Source organism: Peromyscus leucopus, chromosome 1 (assembly GCF_004664715.2).
Source record: "Peromyscus leucopus breed LL Stock chromosome 1, UCI_PerLeu_2.1, whole genome shotgun sequence".
Classification (NCBI taxonomy): domain Eukaryota; kingdom Metazoa; phylum Chordata; class Mammalia; order Rodentia; family Cricetidae; genus Peromyscus; species Peromyscus leucopus.
The window spans coordinates 33,325,450-33,342,725 of record NC_051063.1 but is presented as its reverse complement, the minus strand read 5'-3'; the positions used below and the strand labels follow the sequence as shown (position 1 = coordinate 33,342,725).

Genomic DNA, 17,276 nt, shown 5'->3' with positions numbered 1-17,276 from the left:
ATTTTGCTTACCTTCATATTTCTAGTGCTGGTTTATTAACAATCCATTGCTAAGACATTCTAGTGCTGGCTTAGTTTATTTCTAGTGCTGGTTTATTAACAATCCACTGCTAAGATCATAGGATCTATTTACATTGGTTCCATGGATATTTAGATTAATAATGGAGACAGTGTTGCTAGATAAACAAAAAAATACCTAATGTATATTTTGTAGCCATTAAACCAAAGTCTAAGCTGAGTATTTTTAATGCATTCACACATTTAATCTCCATGTAGAAGCACGTGTCAAGTGTCTAGAACTATTTCCTGTCTTCCACATGAGGAAGCAAGGGTCCAGAGAAGTCAAGGAAATAGTTATTAAATGGCAGAAACAGGGCCAGAACTCATTTTTATTTCACTCCCAAGTCCAAATATCAATGTCTCACTTGAATTGTCTCTCAGGACCTTTTGGGCAGGAGTTTCTTTAGCAAGGAAGGGTTTGTGCTTGGTGGTGTTGACTATGGAGAGTGGAAAAAAGATCATTTTAAGTAATAGTGATAATTGGAGTCCTCTCTCTCTTTCTCTCTGTCTGTCTCCATTCTTTAGGGACATTGTCTCTGTAGTTTCTTTGAGCAAACATGAAGGGTGACTCACTTTACCTAATTAGATTAATGGAATGTTAGCTTAAGAGTTATTACGGTCGGTGACAAATGTCTACTTTGTACCCATGGGCTGGTGCTGCTATCTCACATGTCAAGTGTGAGAACAAATAGCCATTGCTCGCCGTAGCCAATTCAAGGGTTGCTTTTCCTCTGGACAAAGCAGGGTCATTATTCCTCAGCTTGTTGGGGTGGGGTAGGCACTTATCTGTGAGGACTGTTCCAGAACCCTGAGGTAGGTGATGATATGCTTTGTGTGTGCACACAAACTCATGAAAGTCACACTTTAGTGGAGACACAGACACACTATGTAGAGTAAGGTTGCAGCAGAGAGCCTGCAGGGAACTCCACCTTCCTTGGCATCCTCAGAGTGGAGCTGATACTGATATCAAGACCAGTTGATTCTGGTCTTGGCTGGAGGCGTTTCAGAAAGCAAAACACCTGGCTTCAGTTTCCAGGCCAGCACATGGCGGGCTGATGCTTTCGGAAGAGAGAAAGGCAGTGGCGGGCGGGGCTTAGGGGAGCTTGTGAACAGCCATGGAGATCTGGCATCAGTGTGAGTCGTGAGGGGTGGTGAAGGCAGCTCCACACAACACGCCTGCCTGCAGAGGCCCTTCCTTCTGGCTCCTGTCAACGCAGTCCTCATAGCGTGCTCACAAGCTTCAGCATAGGGAAAGTAAGATGGGGCAGTTAGGTAAAAGCCCAGAGAAGCAGTATTTTCCTCTAGTGAGTCCTCTCTCCCCTCTTATCAGCAAAGGCTCGGGGTTGACAGATGTTTGTGGCTCCAGCTGTGTGCACAGCATGAGCAGTAGTTGGGAACATTGTGTTCCACACCTTCTCATCATGTTCAGATGGGTGAGAGTATTGTGTTTAAGAACCATCTCTCTGGGGGGTGGAGGGTGGCTTGTGTTTGTCTGAATGTGTGGCAGATTTCTATTTGAGAGTTTTGACACTGCCTAGGAGTACATGCTAATAGGTATGCTGTTTTTTTTTTTTTTCCTTAATCACATCTTCTAAAACAACAAACAAAAACCCCAAACCAAAATAACAACAGTAATAATAATAATAATAATAATAATAATAATAATAATGTTCTCCCTGACTCAGCTCTCCATTTCTGTTAAATTGAAGTTACCATCAAGGTAAGCAGATTAATTACTTTTCACTGATGTAACCAAATACCTGGCAGAAACCAATTAGGCTCACAGTTCAGGGGGTTTGGTCCATGGTTAACCTCGTGCCCTTGAAGGAAAGAATATCATGGTAGCAGGAGGGACAGGGACTAGGCAAACTCTTCAAAGGCATGTTAGTTACTTTTCTTGTTGTGACAAGAATCAATGTAAAGAAGAAAGGGTTTATGCTGGCATATAGTTTGATGGAATACAGTCCCTTATGGTGGGTGACAGGAGCAGGAGGCTGCTGTTCTGGTCACATTACCCACAGTCAAGGAACAGAGTGAACAGGAAGTCAGGCCCAGCTATAAAACCCTAAGGCCCACCCCTAATGACTCACTTCCTCCAGTGAAGCTCCACCTCCTAAAGGACCCACAACTTCTTAAACAGTGCTGTCAGCTGGAGCCAAGCGTTCAAACGCATGGGTGGGCCTGTGGGAGACATGCCGAGTTCTAAGCACAGCAAAGGTATGCCCCCAGTGACGCCCTTCCTTCAGCTAATCTTTATGTTGCCACAACCTCCCAAAATAATGCTACCAGCTTGGGATCAAACTGTTGACACCTAAGTCTACGAGGGACATTTTGTATTCAAGCTGTAACAGTGGGGCTGAGAGGCCAGGGCACACTTGGGTCTTGTTTGACACCGGAACCAGATGTAGGTCAAGGACAAACGTTGTTTAGCTTAAGCAGCATTCACTTTGGCAAATCATCTAACTGACACGATTAGAGTGCCTCTGCCAACTTAAACATCCTTTGAGAAAAAAATAAGAGTGGGAGGGTCTTGTGCCTATCTATATCCATGAATTAGTTCATAGTGTAGCTATATCCTGTTTGGGGACTGAAATACTGGACATTTTGGTTGTCTACTTGTGGGCCTGCTGTCTTGTTGGCAGCTCAGTCAGATGTGGAATTCATTCTTTCATTCATGTCATGAGCATTTAGAAAATGGTTTGTGTGTATTCTCTGCAGTATTTATTGAATTATTTATGTTAAAAATGCAAATACTAAGACCCCACCTTAATCCTAGTGAATTGACATTCTCAAATTATTCCAAAATATTTAGTGGTCCTGGGCATGGAACCCAGGGCCTTATGAAAACTAGATATCCTCACTCCCAGAAATGTGATTTGTAAGCATCCCTCTTCAGGGATGCTCTAGGAATAAAAGATGAGCCCACTGTGTGTGTGTGTGTGTGTGTGTGTGTGTGTGTGTGTGTGTGTGTGTGCGCGCCTGAGCATGAGCCCACTCTCTGTGGAGTGGGTGGGTGGGCCTGAGCATGAGCCCACTGTGTGTGTGAGTGGGTGGTGGCCTGAGCATGAGCCCACTGTGTGTGTGGTGGTGGCCTGAGATGAGCCATTGTGTGTGTGAGTGGTGGGCCTGAGCATGAGCCCATGTGTGTGGTGGGCTGAGATGAGCATGTGTGTGTGGGTGGGCCTGAGCATGAGCCCATTGTGTGTGTGAGTGGGTGGGCCTGAGCATGAGCCCACTGTGTGTGTGAGTGGGTGGACCTGAGCATGAGCCCACTGTGTGTGTGAGTGGGTGGGCCTGAGCATGAGCCCACTGTGTGTGTGTGTGGGGGTGGGCCTGAGCATGAGCCCACTGTGTGTGTGATGGTGGCTAAGAGAGTGTGTGTGGGGGTGGGCCTGAGCATGAGCCCACTGTGTGTGTGAGTGTGGGCCTGAGCATGAGCCCCTGTGTGTGTGAGTGGGTGGGCCTGAGCATGAGCCCCTGTGTGTGTGTGTGTGGGCCTGAGCATGAGCCCATTGTGTGTGTGAGTGGGTGGGCCTGAGCATGAGCCCCTGTGTGTGTGTGTGTGCTGAGATGTGTGGTGGGGGGCTGAGCATGAGCCCCTGTGTGTGTGAGTGGGTAAATTTATTCAAGTTAGCACTGATACTCAGGGGAGAGAGGGAGTCTCATCTCTTCCTGCTCTGTATCAGAGCATGAGGACTGTTCAGTCTCCCATGGAGTGTGCCCATGCTATGCCAGGACAGCGAGCATAAGATTCGGAGGGAGTCACACACTGTGCCCCACACGTGCCCTACTGTAGTAGTCACAACTGGAGGAGACCTCCCAGGACAGAAGGGTACTTGTAACTTCCCAACACCCTTCCTTCCTTGTGACAGGGTCAAACTCATTATGTAACAGAGGATGACCTTTGGCTTGTGACCTTCATGCTCCCTTCTCCCAAGTGCTGGGTTACAGGAATGCACCACCCCACTCAGTTTATGCAGTGGTGTTGAGTATGGAACCCAAGGCTTCATACATGCTAGTTAAGGACTCCACTCTGAGCAACATCCATACAACACTCTCTGGATGAGCCTTTGCCAGTGTCCTGAGGGCAGAGCCTCAGTTGGTGGAGTGGTGGTGGAAAAATTCTTGGGCTTACATTCAGGAAACAGTCCAATAAATGGCTGGCAATGTACTTAGCCTTTCTGACCTTTATTTTCCTATTTATATAAGCAAATGATCATACAAAATAATATACATCTTATAAACTGCTTAGTGTTTTGCCTGGCCTGGGCCAGTACTAAGAAGTGATATTTTGGTATTTTTTTTTTTTTACTAATATTTATAGACATTCATGGGTATGTTCAGGGATGGATTTCCCTCAGGCCACCAATGACAACTTCCACTGTGTGATCCGCCTCAGCTCCTTTAGGGTCTGTGATACCACTCTAGAAGTCTGCATATCCGAGATCCAGACTGCAGTTCTCATCCTGAGCTCATTCTTTGTAGCTTTCATTGCCTTTACAAAAATCTTCACATAATTGGGACACTTCCTGCTGACCACTTTCAGTCACATTTCCAAATGAACACACTGGCAATGTCCCTGCTCCTGCCAAGAGACTCAGAGTAGAGACTTAGAAGAAGACAGGGGACAAGAGTCTCAACAGAGAGGTCACAGTCAGCCTCCTTGGTTTTCTTGATTGTCTAAGAAAGTCTTCTCGGTACAAAGACTGGACAGAGGCCCTCTACCCAGGGAAGGACTGGGGAGTAAAGGTGCTGCATTCAGAGGAGACATCCGAGAAGTACTTAGGAGCATCATCAAATACCCTGTTGCTAGTCAGAGATGAAAACATCAGCTGGAGGAGTTGGAACTGATGGTCAAGGTCATTCATTTAGCCTGCAGTCCTCAGCCAGACCTGAGCCTGCACCTTGATGCCCAGGGGGGTTTCCTCTCAGAGCTTGGAACTTGGGCTTGAATGACAGCATATGGCATTTGATTTAGTGATCTCTGAAGTATGACAGCTGTTTCTTTAGGTCTTATGTCCACCCTGTTGACATTTCCTGCTCTCCTGGACTTCCCAATCTGCCTGCTGCTCATCTGGAGTGCAGATGGCACAGTGAATCTGATGCTACAGACATCCAGCATGCTCGGGAACCTTGATCACTTCCCGCGCTCCTGCCGTTCTTCCCAGAGAGAGCATGGGAATAGCCGTTCTTGGCTAGCACCCTGCCTCCACTGAAAGATGTTGTGTGTGTGTGTGTGTGTGTGTGTGTTGGGGGTGTAAGGGGAAGGCACATGTATGTGGGGTGGAGTTTAAGGTTTTTTTCTCTTAATTTTAATTGTACAAATGTGAGGTGCTGTATGTTAATTCGGTATTCTGCACAGCATGTAATGACCAAATCAGGGAAGTTAACATTTCTATTTTCATAAACAGAAAAAACCTTTTTGATTAACACATAATAATTGTATACATTTGTGGACTGCAATGTGATACTTTAATACATGCACACAAAATGTACTGATTAAAACAGTGTGATTAAGGCTTACGTCTACTTATGATGTTGTGGCGCTCCTCTTTTCTAGTTCTTCATAAAATATCTGTGCCTCAACAAATGCTTAATGGTTCCCAGCAGTTTAAAGCAAGCAGAGAGGAGGGCGCAGGACTCCCTCACATCTGTAGAAGGTTCGAGCCTCACTGTCGTTGGAGGTAGACACATACAACCCGAGGATTTCTGCAACATGACACAGTGAAATTTGAAATTTGGATTTTTTTTTTCCCCTTAAGCTTAGATCCAGATTGCCCCAAGATAGGAGATGTAGGAAAGGACTAGAGACTGGAGCCTGGAGCCTCAAGTCGCTTCCCAGCCGTGACGCTCAGCGGCCAGCAGGTGTCAGTGCTCTCTCGTTCTGTCTCGGCTCAGGGCCTACGCCTCCAGGACCCTTCCCCACTGCGGTTCAAGGGGGCGCGGTACAGACCACAGGCCCCCGAGCGTCCGGCAGACAGCTCTATGGCTGCAAGGATACGTGGCCTTCTCCTTCCCAAGTATGACTAACTCAGGCCTGATCTGCTCACGCGTGGGTGCTGTCCATTCCGCTCCAGCGGTTCCATAGGAACCTGCACATTCTTATCTCTCCAGGATCCCTTTCATCCCGGCCACCAGGAGCACCTGCGCCTGGCCTGGGGCGGGGCTGCTTCGCCAGCGACCCCCTACGCAACGCTGCGTCTCCTAATTTGTGTCCCAGTACCCTAACACCCTTTCCTGCTAGAACCCAGCTAGATCGGTGCGTTCCTGGGTGCTACTATCTCCTGGCCCGCCCGGAGCTGCACGGCCAACTCCCAGCAGGGGCCGCTCCCCACTCCTTAGGCTCTCTCTTAAAGCCCCTCGTTCACAGTACCCGCCTTTCCAAAAGGCTGGTCCAGCCTGCGAGGCAGCGTTCTCTGGGGTCCGACGCTAGTGCAGGCTCTAGACCTAAGGAGGGGAGGCGCGAAGGGCGGAGGAGGGTCGGCTTCCCACGTGGGGGCTGACGCTAGCTGCTCGGCAACGCCGGCTTCATCCTGGGGCTATAAAACCAGTTCACCGTAGCGCGGCGGAGCAGCAGCGGCTCCCGCTTCAGTGCAGACGCCCAGCAGCCGGTGCAAGCCGCCCAGCCGCCCCAGCGCCTTCAGCCCAGAGTCCTGCTAAAACTCGAAAGGTCTTCGGACCCCCACCGGGTCTGCTGCGCTCAGCGCCCACCCAGCTCGCGGTTAACAGCCACCCTTGCCTCCGCCGCGGCTCCTGGAGAGCGGCTCGCTCACCTAGCTTGGTCCTGAGGACAGGGAGTGGGGGGCGCCTTCATGCGGCCCCCACCCCCTTCACCCCACCGCCGCCGCCGCCCCCGAGCTCTGTGCGCTGCGTCCCAGCCCCAGCAAGGCGTACAACTTTGGAAGTCCCGTGGTTCTCCAAGAGAAGGCAGAGTCCGCGCCCTCGCTCGAGGTCTGGCCCAGCCCGCGCCATCGCGCCGGAGGGGCAGCGACAGAGTCGGAAATCGCTTCGAGGGTATAAGAAGACAGACCTAGGACCCTGAGCCCGCACCAACACCCCTCGGCTGCCTCTTGGGGTAAGACTTCCTGCTTTCGCTCAGCTCAAGAGTCAAGGTATAGATGTCTGTTTAAATATATTTGTATAATTTTCTGACGTCTTTCCAAGTCATCAGGCCACCGATGATTTCTTTTCTCTTTTCTTGAAGAATAAATCTCTAACCACTAGCTGGCCCTACTCTATCCTGCCGCGTAGAAATAAAACTTGGCTGTGTTTGGGGAGCTGGAAGAGAGAAGGCGCCCACCAGGAGCGTCGGAAGAACCAGCCGGTGCCAGTTCGCCGGCGCCAGTCCATGGACCACTAGAGGTCCCCCAGCTTGGGCCCGGGCTCCCTGCGGCCCTCTCCCTATGTGAGGCGCGGCGGGACGATCCGCGTGCCGGAGGAAGAGGAGGACCCACGGACGCGGGGCCGGAAGACAGCTGGCAGCAGGCCCAGGAGAACCGGCGCCCGCGTTCATGTTCCGCCAGGAGCAGCCGCTGGCCGAGGGCAGCTTTGCGCCCATGGGCTCCCTGCAGCCGGACGCCGGCAACACCAGCTGGAACGGGACCGAGGCGCCCGGGGGCGGCACCCGGGCCACCCCTTACTCCCTGCAGGTGACACTGACCCTGGTGTGCTTGGCTGGCCTGCTCATGCTGTTCACAGTGTTTGGCAACGTGCTGGTTATTATTGCGGTGTTCACCAGTCGTGCGCTCAAAGCGCCCCAAAACCTCTTCCTGGTGTCCCTGGCCTCAGCGGACATCCTGGTGGCCACTCTGGTCATTCCCTTTTCTTTGGCCAACGAGGTTATGGGCTACTGGTACTTTGGTAAGGTGTGGTGCGAGATCTACTTGGCGCTCGACGTGCTCTTCTGCACGTCGTCCATAGTGCACCTGTGTGCCATCAGCTTGGACCGCTACTGGTCCATCACGCAGGCCATCGAGTACAACCTGAAGCGCACGCCGCGCCGCATCAAGGCCATCATCGTCACCGTGTGGGTCATCTCGGCCGTCATCTCCTTCCCGCCACTGATCTCCATAGAGAAGAAGGGCGCTGGCGGCGGGCAGCAACCGGCCGAACCGAGCTGCAAGATCAACGACCAGAAGTGGTATGTCATCTCGTCGTCCATCGGTTCCTTCTTCGCGCCTTGCCTCATCATGATCCTGGTCTATGTGCGCATCTACCAGATCGCCAAGCGTCGCACCCGCGTGCCGCCTAGCCGCCGGGGTCCGGATGCCTGTTCCGCGCCGCCTGGGGGCGCCGATCGCAGGCCCAACGGCCTGGGCCCGGAGCGCGGCGCGGGCCCCGGGGGCACCGAGGCCGAGCCTCTCCCCACTCAGCTTAACGGCGCCCCGGGGGAGCCCGCGCCGGCTGGGCCGCACGATGGGGATGCGCTGGACCTAGAGGAGAGTTCGTCGTCCGAGCACGCCGAGAGGCCCCCGGGGCCCCGTAGACCCGAGCGCGGTCCCCGGGCCAAGGGCAAGACCCGGGCGAGCCAGGTGAAGCCGGGGGACAGTCTGCCGCGGCGCGGGCCGGGGGCTGCGGGGCCCGGGGCTTCGGGGTCGGGGCCGGGAGAGGAGCGCGGTGGGGGCGCCAAAGCGTCACGCTGGCGCGGGCGGCAGAACCGCGAGAAGCGCTTCACGTTCGTGCTGGCCGTGGTCATCGGCGTGTTCGTGGTGTGTTGGTTCCCGTTCTTTTTCACCTACACACTCATAGCGGTCGGCTGCCCCGTGCCATACCAGCTCTTCAACTTCTTCTTCTGGTTCGGCTACTGCAACAGCTCGCTGAACCCGGTCATCTACACCATCTTCAACCACGACTTCCGCCGCGCCTTCAAGAAGATCCTCTGCCGCGGGGACAGAAAGCGCATCGTGTGAGCGAGTGGGATGTGCCCAGCTTACAGACGCTTGTCCGAGCAGGCTCCGGGCTTCGAGGGGGCGCGTCTACTCAGGCAGCCCCAGCACCCTGAAACCCAGGACCTACCTGCTCTATGTGTTATCTAACTTGGAGGGAGCCCCTTGGTCTCTGAGGGCACCTTTTGTTACATGTGTAAAGCTCTGGTTGAGAGGGACACATGCGCCTTTTGGTGGCTGTTATGGTTGCTCTCCACCCATAGCCATTTTCCTGGTGGGCTACCCCGATCAGTATTGTTTCCTAATACTATTCTTATCCTCCTCCCTAGTCTGACTTTTCCCAAACTCTTCAGAGCAAGCGCAGTGCTAGAGAGGGCATGGCTGCCAAAGGGTTAATGAACCAAGATTCCTAGCCCTGGCTAATTACCACTCTCCCTTCTTTAAAAAAAAAAAAAAGATTCAGGGCAGCCCTGCCTGCCCTCCCAACCCCCACTGTAAATATACATTATTTTTGATAGCATACTTTGAAGTCCTCAATGTTGCATTGGTGTGATGTGGGAATCATGGCCGTGGAGATGCTCTCCAGTTAGAGACTCAGACAGTGGCTGTACCTGATCCAGACCAAGCTCCTTTGCAATGCAAGCCCTTTCCTAGTGTTATTATGTGGCTCTCAGTGCTTTTCACCAGTAACTGGTGACTGTCCCTTGGACACGGACCTGCTTTGAGATTTTCTGACAGAGAAAGGGTTTCTGTTCATTTTCCCCCCTGTGCCTAACAGCATAATTGCCTTTTCCTATGTAAATATGACAGCGATGGACAAAGACAGAAGGAAATGAACCTTCTGCCTTGCATCAGCCCTGTGTATAAAGCCATTATCCTCTGGGGCACCACTTGCCCCAGTAACTCACTTTAAAACTGACTTTGTGGTTCCCACTCCTCTGGGGCCAAGGCTTGAAGAAGAACATGTATGTTTCTTGTCTGTGTGCTGCCCCTCCCCCAGAAAATGCTGACTAAGGGGAATCTTTTAGCTGCTGATTTTAGCTACACAGGAGTGGAAATTATGTGGAAGAAACAAACCTGATACAATTTGCGCAAGGTAAACAAGAGGAAGACAAATGGGCTGCCACACTGTACAGGGCCAGCCCCAAGAGCTCTTCCTTATGAAAGTGTTCCCTTCCCCCGGCTTTTCTGGCTGAGATCATGTCACTAACAATTGCCAAAGTGGGGGTGGGGAAGGGCAGGAACTTCGTGTTTACAGCAGGGTTTCTACTTATTTTAGGTAGACAGGGAAGGCCTGTGCTCTGACTTCACGAAAGAAAAACTAAATGTCAGCACTTGTTGCTTATGACAGTGGATTTTTAAAAAATAAAGTTTACAGATCAAATGTGAAATAAACATGAATTAAGTGGTCCTCTTGTCTGAGTTTTCAAGTCTTTGAACTCTGGGCTTATCCATAACACACACACACACACTGTAAATTATCTTTAAACCTCTGGGCAGTGACAAACTACCATTCCCGTGTTCCTTCCATTGCCAGCCACTGTGTGCCTATTCTGGACATTGCCTTCTTTAATCTTTTGTAGAACACTGTGAGGTAAGTCCTATTGTTATTCCCATTTTACAGGTAAAGAAATTGAGTGCAGAGGGCAACTGGCTTACTCGGGGTCGACAGACGTGTAAGTTCATTATGTTCCATTTCATCTGGTTGAAAAGTCTGTGCTCTTAACCCCAGACTTTCCAGAGTTGTGGTACTGACATTCCTCTGAATGTAAGTGCATTGCACACATAGTGTAGGTATCCCAGGTGTGCAGTATATACATATCCTAAAGTGTCTATATGTCCCAAAGTGTGTGTATTCCTCAAAGCATGTATCTATCCCAAAGTGCAATATGTGTATGCACTTGAAAATGTGCATCCTAGAGTAAAATGTGCTGATAGACAATGTGGTTAGCTACTCCATAGCTTGGTATCAGCACATAATATATTAGTTGGTGGCTTCTATTCTCTAGCCAGAAGCATGCATCCTTGTTGTATGTCTCTCATGTCAACATCTGCCCCTTTGCCTCTGAGTGTTCAAGACCTTCACAGTGACGGTTAAAGTACTTGAGTGCCCGCAGGGTCTTAGAGACCTGGTGATGCCACAGCTAAGGAGGCGGCCCAGTGGAAGTAGCTTGCTTAGGCTCCCACACATGTAGGTGATGGAGCCCTGGCCTCAGGCTACCCTGAGTTAGGGAGCTGCTGAGTCCTCTGCATGACTGGGAGGAAAGTCTCCTGCTATAGCTGCTTGGAGAGACCTTAGTGAGGAGCTGGTTTTGAGGGACAAATACAAATGACAGGATGTGATTTTGATGGGAGAGAGAATGTTGTGTGCAGACCAGCTCTGCATGCTCCAGAAGTGTGCAGACCAGCTCTGCATGCTCCAGAAGTGTGCAGACCAGCTCTGCATGCTCCAGAAGTGTGCAGACCAGCTCTGCATGCTCCAGACATGGGTCCCAAGTGCCTTCGGACAGGCTTGCAGCATCATGCCTACTGTGAAGGGGTATGTGCAGAGATGGGCAGTAGATGGCCTTGAGAGGAGACCCAGAACAGAGGAGCCTGGGAGAGAAAGACAAAAGGATTTTAGAGGAGGTCCTGTAGTCATCTGGGTTCTCCAAGCCTGAAGACTGGAGGAAAGGCAGGCACTTGACTCCAGTTACCCCTTGTTCAGGGGCTTCACAGATCATCCCCAGGCCCGCGACACCAAGGCTGGCTCCCTGGTCAGGTACTGAGACCTGCTCTTACCCTACCTTACCCTGACTCCAATCCCTCTATTCTAGGGCACCCATTGCCCTAAAGGCAAACAGTGCTAGACAATAGACCAGCTTGGCAGGCCTCCAGGACCAGAGCTGTGTGACCCAGGCATAGAGGCAGATAGAATCGTAGCTCACCCTTGGCTTTATTCTGCTCTGCTTGCTGAGAAGGTATTTACCTTCCCTGTATCCCCGGAGGCCAACTGCTGCCTAGAGTGAAAAGTGAAGGCAGTGATGTGTATGGAGGGTCTGGTACTGTGGCATCTCCCGTTCAATACATTAGCAGAGAAGCCTTAGAAATGGGTTTAGCCTAGAAAATGAGGACACGAGGGCTGGAGCCCATGGTGGACTATTGGGCTTCTGAATTCACAGTAGGACTTGCTGTTCATTTAAAGGGCTCAAGCAGCAGTTTGTGAAGGTGCATGTGGGAGCAAGTGGGGGTAACGAATGGATCTTACCATCAGGAGCAAAAGGTTGGAGATGGTCCAGCATCCCGGGTCCATGGTCCCTGGTTCTCCTCTGGGCCAAGAGAGACAGCGGCGCTACTTCATACAGTTTTCTTGGGCTGTAAAACTGCTGGGTCTGGCTGGGTTCCTTGCTGTGAGGACAATGGGTTTGGGGGGAGGGTAGGAGCCTCATTTTTGTTTGGATAGTTGAGCAGCTGCCTCCCACAAGGCTTTGTTCAAGAGCTCAGGTGAGATGGTAAAATAACATGGTTCAGGCTTTCCCTTCTTCATGACTCAATTCAGAGTTTGAGAGCCCAGATGTGGCCTGAGCCCCTTCAGCCTCCACACTGCCTAAGCAGAGATCCTGAGAGCTGCCTGGTTATGCATCAGGCTTACTCCCCTCTTCCCCTGGACTCTGTCGGTTACCACCTACCTCCATCACAGATTCTGTTTGGTTGGAGGGTGTGAAAGGCTGCTGAGAAGTCCCAAACACTGGCTCTCTGCCTGCTCTGCATCTAGCACCATGCTGTGCGCTGCATGACCTTCTCCTTTCCTGCATGCACTGTGCAGTCATCCTTTGTCCCTGTAGGAGCTAGCAGGGAGTCTTCACCACCCTCTGTGAGCTTTAGAGTTGCATAAGAAGACAAGATGTGCCTGTGTGGAGAGGGCCATAGTGGCAGCGTGGCAGAAGGAGTAATGGGCACATTGGAAGGAAAAGTTCAAAGGGAATATGGGGGTCCTGAGATTTGGCTGAGGTCAGAACAGGGCGATTGGCTTTAGTTCTAGCAGATGAGCTGTCAGGCCATGGGCCCCTAGGCCCAGCCAAGACCTTGGCTTTGATTTCAACAGCCTGTTCATGGTGGTGGTAAGGGCAGCTCCTGTACCTACTCAAGATATCTGTTAAAAGGGTTGTCTTCCTTATCCAGGACCCCAGGACCCTGTTCTCTCCAGAACTAGAGCTCATTGCCAGTGTGCCCTCAGTACACCTTGGGCTTTGACAATCTCCAAGTGGGTCCAAGAGTCTGTCTTGCAAAGACACACCATCTTCTACACAGAGTCCTATAATGGGAGCCAGGCCACACTATGGCAGAGTCACAAACACCATCCTCATGAAAGAGTTTACCTGTAATGGGAACCAGGTCACACTACTGCAGAGTCACAAACATCAGAGTTTACTTGGGAAATAACATCTATCCCTTCAATTGACAGAAATCCTGGGGTTTGGAGTTCGATGCAGAAAAAGGATCAGGGCCCATTGGAAAGAAAGTAGATGTGCTATCAGGAAGCTGGGTTTCTAGCCCTAATTTTGCTGTTAACTAGCTATGTGACCTTGAGCCCATCTCTCTGAAGGATTTGCAAAAGGAAACTCATTGATTGGTGTAGTGTTATGTGGACATGTGTTCTGTAGCGCTAATTAAATCTATCTCTGGTCTATCCGTGTACCTATGCATTTATCTCTTACCTATCAAACATACATCATAAGGCCATCAACCTTGGATCTCTCATCCACCTGTGACCACTTGTCACCTGATTTCTATTCATCTATTATTATTTATGTAGTGCCTTTCAAAAATAATTTTTTGATTATAATTAAATCATTTCCCTCTTCCCCTTCCTCCCTCCAAATCCTTCCATGTAACACCCCTCCTTGTTTTTTGTTTCTTTCAAATTCATGGCCTCTATTCCATCAATTGTTGTTGTTGTTGTTGTGTGTGTGCCTAAATATACACACAGAATATGTTCATTCTGTATAATGTAATTTTGACAGGTCCCTTTAGTTGCTGTGTTTCACAAATTGCAGTGAATCGTGTTTGCAGGGACACTTGTCTCAGGGATCTCTGGGGCTTTTTTGCTGATCCATTTTAAGATGATAGAAAATACTAAATCTGTTTTCTCTTGTCCACGTTGGGTGAAGCATGTGTAGGGATGGGTCTTGTTCTTCCTGAGGGCAGGTGTTTCCTGCAGCACTGTACTTCATAAGGGTTGGAACTGGGCTGCTGTTGACAGATGTGGGCTAAGCTCGCCTGTACACATGTGTACATGTGAGTATGTATGAGTGTACATGTGCGACTACAGGAATGTATGGGTGTGTGCACTTGTATGATGTGTCTGTGTGTGCATGTGCTTTCTGTGTGTTTGGATACACAGGACCATCTGGCTCATCTGGGCTGGAAGATCTAGAATATTGAAGGCAGACATGCATGTGTCAGAGGAGGAAGTTGCAAAGAAAGATCAAGGGGTGTGTGAAATTGGCTCACAGATTCTAACTGCAAGGAGCCCCTCCTCAAGCTTAGAGCAGGCTCTCTGTAGTTGGAGAGTTGCCCTTGACCAGGGTAACAGTGCAGAGCTAGATCATCAATGATGGATGTAAGCATCTTGGACAGACCAACACTAGTTCTCAGCTCCATTTCCTTCAGCATCCACACTCTCCTGCCTCAAGGAATTCTAGGGAAAGAGGGAGGCCAGGCTGCTGAAGCTGTTAGTGCTCCTTCCAGCTTGGTCAAAGCTAGAAATGTAGGACCTCTTTGCAATTTGGATCTGAACAGAAATGATGGCACACTTAGAAGGGATAAATGAGGGAGACTGAAGGATTGTTCACAAGGTGCAGGCAGGGTTGAGAGACACCTCGAAGGGACAGTACTGGTCAGGGGGCATTCAGCATCCTTAGGCCCAAGGGAGAGAGTTGCTGATCAAACTCCCACAGCTGATGCTGTAAGGAAGGCGTTGGCAGATGCCGTTGATGGGAGGCCTTAGCCAGGCTGCCTTTGGGCAGGAGGAGAAGCAGAGAATCTCCACCCTTGCCTCTTTTACTACTGCACCTGGATCTGCTGGTAGCAGTCCTCCCTGCAGACTTAGAGAGTACAGAAAGCTCTCAGGGTCAGCCTGCCGTGGCTCAGCTCAGGTGGTCCACTGCAGAGGCAGGGGCAGAGCATTTAATACCAGACCTGAAGCCAGGACGAGGCACCACGATTGCTCCTTGGGAGATGAGCTGGGGTGAGGCCGTCTGCCTAACTCCTGTGCCAGCCACTGGCATCACTGGGCAGCTAGCTGTAGAGAAAATAAAGCAGACCCTGCCTTCTCCTTTGAGGATGTGAGAGACGGTTTCCATACCGTCATGAGCATGGCTTACTGGGTGTGCATACGTGTGTCCACACAGACACACAGATGGATAGGTCTGCACACACCCATTCTCACACATCGTCCTCTTACTCTTCTTTTCTGCAGTTTGGGGAGCCCCAGAGACTCACAGCCATACTTCTCTGGGCCTTTACTGCTTTGTCTATGTCTGAGTGTGAGCTTCTGAGCATGAACTTCAGAGGCCAAGAAGCAGCCATTAAGCTGCCCAGAAAAGATGCCATTAAGGCTGAGGTCTGGGTGCAGGGAAGTAGGGACTGGCCCCAGCCAAAGTCATCACATAGCCCTGGATACATAGGGAATTCTGTCACTCACTTCTCATCTCTGGGCCCTCCTCAACAGTTGTCTTAGCACACTCCCTGGACACACTTTTTTTTTTTATACTCTGGTCCTAGTGTAGGCATGGAGACAATGAAGTGAGCAAATGACAGATTCACTTCTTCCTTCCTTCTTCCATCTAAGAGTTATGTTTCAAAGCTGTGGTTACACTGGTAGAGTTGGGGGCAGAGCAGTGAACAAGGAGATCAGAGCTACTGCTTTTGTGAGGGAGACTGATACAAATGGTAGCAGAGAAGTGACAGATGAGAGACAGAGGCTCCCAGCACGGAGAAAAAGGATGCTGGAGAAGTATGCAGCTAGCTGAGAACTGAGGGGCAGAATGGAATGAGCCAGATAAGGAGATGGGGAGGGGGAGCTGGATGGGAGCAAGCAAATGAAGTCTCCCCTGGGAGGATGGCGTGGTGCTGAGTGAACAGAGACGGGCACGACAGACCAGGCAGCTGCTGGTGGAAGATTTTTGTCCTGGAGGCAGTGGGAGCTGTTCTGATCTTTTTAAATGAGAGAGGGCAATGATTGAGTTTGTTTGGAACAATCATTGTGGCCACTGGGTGGAAACTGATGAGGAGTGTGTGTCAGTCACCCAAGCTAGAGGTGCTAACGGCTTCACTAGGGGCTGATGTGGTGACACTCGGGGAAGCTTGGGGTCCCTCCTCTTGAAAAGGTCACCCTGCAGTGCCCATCTCCTCAGACCTAGAGCTGTCCCTGCTTGCACCAGGGTACCCACTTGTGTGAACAGCCAATTTTCAGGGCAGTTCCCGGTCTCAGAGATCCCTGTTTGTGGCTAAAAGCAAAAATTCCACTGGAGAATTCCCAGTTGGCCTTGGTGGTGTAGAAACTGGTCCTGGAGCTGGTCTTCCCTTCTTCCTTCCTATTCCTGACTTCTGCAGCCTCGACTACTCTCAGGCAGTGGTGGGGGTGAGGGTGAGGTGGATCGGGGATGGTATGTGGGTGCGATATTCAGAGGAGAACCCCAGAGCACACACTGCATGGCCATGATTGGCTGGAAAGGGCAAAAGTATTTGCGGAGTGTCACCACCCAGGGTTCCTCTGAAAAGCCTCACCTCTGGGTCTCATCCTCTTTACTGAAGTGCCAGCACATCAAGACTCCTCAGAATTGTCATTTGTTTTCAAAGACTTTAGGGAATCGGTGGCACACCCTAACTCTTTTGCCTGGAACCAGGCAGCTCACTGCTCTGGGACAAGTCTTTCCTGTGGCTTTCTATGCTTGCTTCTCTGCCTGCACCCTCTCCTTTCTCTTCGGAGACTTCCCAAGAGCCTACAGAGAGGTGCTCAGGCTTGAGAAGGAATGCAGTGTAGTTTAATTTCTATTTCCATGACCCCAATTCTCACAAAAATCAACCTGGGAGAGGAAAGGCTTCATTTAGATTATGATTCCAGGTTATAGTTCACCATCGAGGGAAGTCATAGCAGTTAAAGTTAGGGACTCAAGGCAGTTAGTCACATAACACCCACAGTCAAGAGTAGAGTGAAACAAACATATTCTTGCTGTTGGCTTACTCAGCTAGCTTTTTTCATTCTTAAATAGTTCACCATCCCCTGCCTAGGGAACAGTAATGCCCACAATGGGCTGGTTCAAGTAACCATCAAAATGATTCCTCACAG

The 17,276-nt window shown here is 50.5% G+C and overlaps 1 protein-coding gene across 1 annotated transcript; it reads left to right on the top strand.

Annotated features, from left to right (window-relative positions):
- Window positions 1-6,263: 6,263 nt before the first annotated feature.
- Adra2a (adrenoceptor alpha 2A) lies at window positions 6,264-10,355 on the top strand. Its single transcript, XM_028875073.2, has 2 exons — window positions 6,264-7,171; window positions 7,264-10,355. Exon 2 carries the CDS (start codon window positions 7,571-7,573, stop codon window positions 8,966-8,968), a length of 1,398 nt encoding a protein of 465 aa, XP_028730906.1. The 5' UTR covers window positions 6,264-7,171; window positions 7,264-7,570; the 3' UTR covers window positions 8,969-10,355.
- Window positions 10,356-17,276: the final 6,921 nt, after the last annotated feature.

Bases quoted from the DNA above. Each gene is read 5' to 3' on its own strand.
- Adra2a (XM_028875073.2), top strand. From the start codon at position 7,571: ATGTTCCGCCAGGAGCAGCCGCTGGCCGAGGGCAGCTTTGCGCCCATG.